The 5,479-nt window shown below is 60.6% G+C and overlaps 1 protein-coding gene across 1 annotated transcript in view; it reads left to right on the top strand.

Moving 5' to 3' along the window:
* Nucleotides 1-5,479, top strand: part of CRTAC1 (cartilage acidic protein 1) — an 11,858-nt gene that overhangs the window by 2,139 nt on the left and 4,240 nt on the right. The window contains exons 3-12 of the mRNA XM_009084416.1: nt 369-499; nt 1,126-1,282; nt 1,880-2,014; nt 2,312-2,457; nt 2,649-2,785; nt 3,453-3,535; nt 4,015-4,115; nt 4,200-4,368; nt 4,871-5,016; nt 5,129-5,171. Coding sequence (XP_009082664.1) covers nt 369-499; nt 1,126-1,282; nt 1,880-2,014; nt 2,312-2,457; nt 2,649-2,785; nt 3,453-3,535; nt 4,015-4,115; nt 4,200-4,368; nt 4,871-5,016; nt 5,129-5,171 — 1,248 coding nt within the window. The remainder of the gene's footprint in view (nt 1-368; nt 500-1,125; nt 1,283-1,879; nt 2,015-2,311; nt 2,458-2,648; nt 2,786-3,452; nt 3,536-4,014; nt 4,116-4,199; nt 4,369-4,870; nt 5,017-5,128; nt 5,172-5,479) is intronic.

Raw genomic sequence — 5,479 nt, 5'->3', positions numbered from 1 at the left:
AGACAGTGGCTGCTGCCACACCTGTCCCTAAATCAGAGACTGCATCAGCATTGTCACGAGCAGTTCAGCTCACTGCCTGGGCCTGGCACTGAATCAATTTTGTTTGTTTTGGGTTTTTTTGGGTCCCCACTGGGACACCTTTTACCTTAATGAATTGATTCTTCTGTGTGTCTCTTGGTGGCTCTAAAAGGTCACGGGGGCTGTTGCAGCAGCAGCCCAGCTCCGTGGCACTGTTGGGGGCTGTAGGGGCAGCGGAGATTTGGGATGTTCTGGGAAAAGAGTGTCTCTTCCACAGCTTTCCCTGCTGCAGGGCACCCTCCTCGGGAGGAGGCAGGATGCTGCAGCCCACTGACCTATGTCCCCCCCAGGCATGGCCACCTACACGGACAAACTCTTCAAGCTCCGCAATGGGCGCTGGGAGGACATCCTGAGCGACGAGGTGAACCGGGCCGTGGCCAGCCGCTTTGCTGGGCGTTCTGTTGCCTGCGTGGACCGGACGGTGAGCAGGCAGGGCTCTGCAGGCAGGGGCATCTTTGCTCCCTTTCTATCCCTAGTGCCCCTCCAGTGGAGTCTCAGGGGTTGTCTCCCCTTGCCAGCCCCAGCCCACCCCCCAACTGGGGTCGGGGGTCCCCCCCAGCTGCCCATGACTGTCAAGGCTGACAGCTCCCCCCAGCATCGGGGACTGCGGACATCTGTCCACATGGTTGCCACCAGCTGATAAACGTGCCTGCCAGGGTGATTTATGTTCCTGTCACCTGCTCTTTCTTCCTCCTCCTCCAGCAGTTTGTTTCCAAATGATTATCACTAGATCAGGGGGCAGTTGGTGCATGGGACAAAGTGGGTGGTGGGGATTGGGAGGACCTGGCACACTGGGGTTGCTAGAGGGTGACAGTGTGCCCCATGCCAGCACTGTGAGCCTGTGGACCAGAGGGCCCCTCGAGGTAATGGGACACGTCCCCAGTCCCACAATGCTTTTCACCATGGACTTTGCAGAGCTCTTGCTCAGCGCACAGCAACAGTAGCTTTTCCCGTAGAGCAATGAGAGCATCCTAGGCAGGGATCCTGCGGTCCCCATGGAGGTGGATTTTGAGTGGGTGGGTGCTGAGGCAGTGCTGCTGGCTGCAGGGCTCCGGCAGGTACTCCATCTACATCGCCAACTATGCCAGTGGCAACGTCGGCCCCCATGCCCTGATTGAGATGGACGTGGCTGCCAGTGACCCTGCCCGTGGTGTCGTGGTGCTGGTGGATGTGGCCACCCAGGCTGGCGTCAGCAAGTACACAGGTACCTGACTGCCGTGGCCCTGTGGAGGGGACGGGGACATACTGGGCACGGCGAGAGTGGGACCCCACTGTGTCAGGGAGCGCAGCCAAAGGTCTGTGCTGCGTGTTGGGCTGCCTGACTGCCCCATCTAGCGGCAAGCCCCACGGCTCGTGGAAGGGACCAGGGCCACGGAATGCACATCTGGCGGGAGCCCGTGCCCATCTTCTCCTGGGGTGATCCCTCCGGAGCTCACAGCATTTGCAGGGCAGGCAACAGGGTTTGGGAACATGGGCACAGGAGCGGGCAGCATGCCAGCCTGTGCCCTATGCTGCCCCACCGCCATGGGGACTGCTACATGCCCTACTGGTAAACTGCCACTAATTAGGAGTATTGTCACCGTGGTGATGGCAGTGATTGGGGTTGGAAGTGACACAAGCGGCTGCCAGGCCCAATTAGCTCCTGATGAGCGGGATGGGAGGTGGACAAGGGGGGACACAGGGCATAGGAAGGAGGGTTCCTGGGAGCACCGAGTGGGCAGCACAGAAGGAGCGTGGGGGACACAAACTCCTCTGGGGCAGGGTGCCAGCTGTCCCCTCATGCCTGGGCTGCCATCCCCAGGGGGCCGTGGGGTGGCCGTGGGCCCCATCCTGAGCGACAGTGCCTCTGATATATTCTGCGGTAATGAGAACAGCCCCAATTTCCTCTTCCACAACTGGGGGGATGGGACGTACCGGGACGTGGCAGCTGCTGTGGGTGAGTAGGACGAGCTGGGAGCAACACCCAGATGTTGGGGACATCAAGGCAGGGCTGGCGCTGCCTGTCCCTGCCTGCACGGGATGGAGGCAGGGTGGAGGGACAGCCCTGGGGGCCCAGAGCCCCACTGACCTCCGGGTGGTGGGCTGAGGTGCATCAGTGCATTGTCAGCACAGCGATGCAGCCCTGATGCAGAAAACCCCTCTGGGGACTGTGGAGCACGTCTTAGGAGGCATCCTGGGGAGAAGGAGGCGGGGAGGGAATTCCGTCTCCCCCTATCCCCTTTGGGTTCCCCAGGGCTAGATGATCCCTACCAGCATGGACGCGGTGTGGCGCTGGCTGACTTCAACCGCGACGGCCGCGTGGATATCGTCTATGGCAATTGGAACGGGCCGCACCGCCTCTACCTGCAGAGTGGAGCCCCTGGACGGGTCCGATTCCGGGTGAGGGCTGGGGCTGGGACCCCCCCACAGTGATGGCTTTGCCACTGAACCACTTTGGCCAGGGGGGCTGGCTTCACCCTGTATTGTCTTTGAGCCCCAATTCCCAGTGAGGAGGGACCCGAAGCACCAAAGCAGGACCCAGTGTCCTGCTTCCAAGGCCCATTGTCACACCATGCCCACCCCTCGTGCAGGACATCGCCACTCCCAAGTTCTCCATGCCATCCCCCGTCCGCACTGTCATCGCAGCCGACTTTGACAATGACCAGGAACTGGAGATTTTCTTCAACAACATCGCTTACCGTGGCTCCTCTGCCAACCGCCTCTTCCGGTAGGAGCCCGGTGGGTACTGGGAGGCCAGGAAGACTTCACCCCACTGTGGGGGTTGAGCAGCCCTCACAGCACAGCCAGGCTCACGGGGCTCCTCTCCAGCAGTGCCACAGCTCAGGCTCAACTAATAAGAGGCACCGTGACTGAGCCCTTCCCAGCATCATTACTGGCCACTGCGGTCGTGCCTGCAGCAGCCCCTGGGGTCCCCAGCATTACTGATTAGCAGCCATGTGGAAGCTTGTTCATGGCACCTGTTAATTGTGGAGGTCAATTCCTCATTACTGCCACGTAGCCTCTCCTTGCCTGGTGTATGGGGCAGTGGGAGCTGGTTGTCTACCTGGTGTTGGCACCCATGTGTGGGTGGAGGGCAGTGGTTTGGCTAGGAGCACTTTGGAAGCATCTCCAGGTCCCAGAGGGATGCAGCAGTGTTTGGAGATGGTGTTGCTGCTCCTCAGTTCAAGCCCACAAGCTCTCATGAAACTCGTGTTGCCCCTGGATGGAGTGGGGATGTGCCAATAGGCACAGAACAGTTGCATGCCCCATCCACACTGCATAGCCATCAGGGCTGTCACCTCTCTACCATGATTCTGTGGGAGGGGACATACACTGCCCAGGAAGATTCTGGGGTCTGCAGGGGCTGGCATTAATACCCTGTGTGTGCTCAACAGGCTCATCCGCAGGGACCACTCAGACCCCATCGTGGAAGAGCTGAATCCAGGGGATGCATTGGAGCCCGAGGGACGGGGCACGGGTGAGTCTCCTGGCTCTGGCAGTGGGGATCTGTGTCAGCACTGTGCCACAACCTGGCCCCCTCTGTGCCTGGGGATGCTGTATGCCAAGCTGGGTCACCTGTCTGCTCTCCACCAGCAGGCTGGAAACCCCATCACCGAGGAGCAGCCCTATGCTTTCTCCCTCTACCCATACCTAGCCAACAGTGCCATCTCCAGTTCCCCAGGGATCCGCTCTTGGGGACTCCTTCCTGGATGCCCAGTGTTCAAAGCCAACCTCTGCATTTGGGAGGGGGTCAGCCAGCCTCCTGTGTCCCACAGCCCTCTAGGCACTGCCTGTTCTCTCCACTGCCTGGAGTGCTGACTCACCTGATTGCAGGGTGCCACCCACACAGGGACCATTACTCCTACACTGGAGTCACCCCATCTTCCCTATTGCCCCTGCATGCACCTGGGAGATACAGGACAAGGCTCCAGGCATGACATGATGCTGTCCTTGCAGGAGGTGCAGTGACGGATTTTGATGGTGATGGGATGCTAGACCTCATCCTGTCTCATGGTGAGTCCATGGCACAGCCAATCTCCATCTTCAGGGGCACCCAGGTGAGTCAAGCAGGGAGTACTTGTGTTGTCCCCATCCCTTCTGTCTCTCCTAGTTTGCTCTCCCTGTTCCCTCCTCTCTTGCAGGGCACCAGCAACAATTGGCTGCGTGTCATCCCCCGCACCCGCTTTGGGGCCTTTGCACGGGGGGCCAAAGTGGTGCTGTTCACACGGCGCAGTGGGGCCCACCTGCGCATCATCGATGGTGGTTCTGGGTACCTCTGCGAGATGGAGCCTGTGGCACACTTCGGACTGGGTGAGCCAGGAGATCAAGGGGCTGCCTCCACCCTCAGCCTTCCCTGCCACTCCCCTGGTCAGAGGCCATGTCTCCTGTCCTGGTGTCCTGCAGCACAGTAGTCATCCATGCCTATCAACCTGGGTATGGTGGGCTTTATGGAAGGCTGTAAGCAGGGTGCCTCGACACTGCAGCTACAAGGGACAGCTGCTCCTTCCCCACCTACTGCCTGTTGCTTTGCTTGAGCACTAGGGCTTTCCCCATCCTTTAATCCTCCCCTGGCTCAGCATGGCCACCTGCCAAGCCCACTGGGGTGTCCTTGCCCACTGGCAGGGCATTCCATTGTCACCAAGTACACCCCTTTGGGCTACATCCCTGTGCGTGGGTTTTCAGCATGAGCAGCTGGGGCCAGGCTCAGGGAGCAAGGGGAGGCTTTACCCCTCCTGTCCCTACCACCCCCCTGGCCTCCTTTCAGCCCCGCCCACGCTGGAGACCACCCCTTTGATAGGCTGCCCACCTGCAGGGCGTGATGAAGCCAGCAGCCTGGAGGTGACCTGGCCGGATGGCCGTGTGGTGTCACGAGCTGTGGCCAGCAGTGAGACCAATTCTGTCCTGGAGGTCCCCTACCCCCTGGATGTGGAGGAGCCACTCATGCCAGCCCTGCTGGAGGTGAGGGCCAGGTGTGGGGTCAGGAATAAGGGGGCTGGGCTCTGCTGGCCCTGTGGCTGCCCAGGGCTGATTCCTCCCCATCCCAGCAATCTCTGCTTCTCCCCAAATGCAGTGCGGACAGGGATTCTCCCAGCATGAGAACGGACGCTGTGTAGGTGAGTGGCTGCTGGAGGCATAGGTGTACCTGCACCTGGGATGCTGCAGCATGGCCACACGAGGCACAACATGGGGGCAGCACTTCGCAACGGGGAGGTGGCTGATGGGTGGCAGGCAGGGCAGGGCTGCTACATGTCTCGGTGCAGTGTACAGCTGCCTGCCTGGCACATGACCTGGCATGGCTCCAGAGGGGGACCATGGTGACACAGGGAGCAGCAAGACCATTGTGCTGGGGCAGGAGGCATGGCTGGCATGTGGCAGCCATTGCACTTGAGCCATAAGCCGGGGGGGGGCGGGAGTGGTGGGC

The sequence above is a fragment of the Acanthisitta chloris genome, unplaced genomic scaffold (assembly GCF_000695815.1).
Source record: "Acanthisitta chloris isolate BGI_N310 unplaced genomic scaffold, ASM69581v1 scaffold16911, whole genome shotgun sequence".
Classification (NCBI taxonomy): Eukaryota; Metazoa; Chordata; class Aves; order Passeriformes; family Acanthisittidae; genus Acanthisitta; species Acanthisitta chloris.
This window is presented reverse-complemented; position numbering and strand designations above follow the sequence as displayed.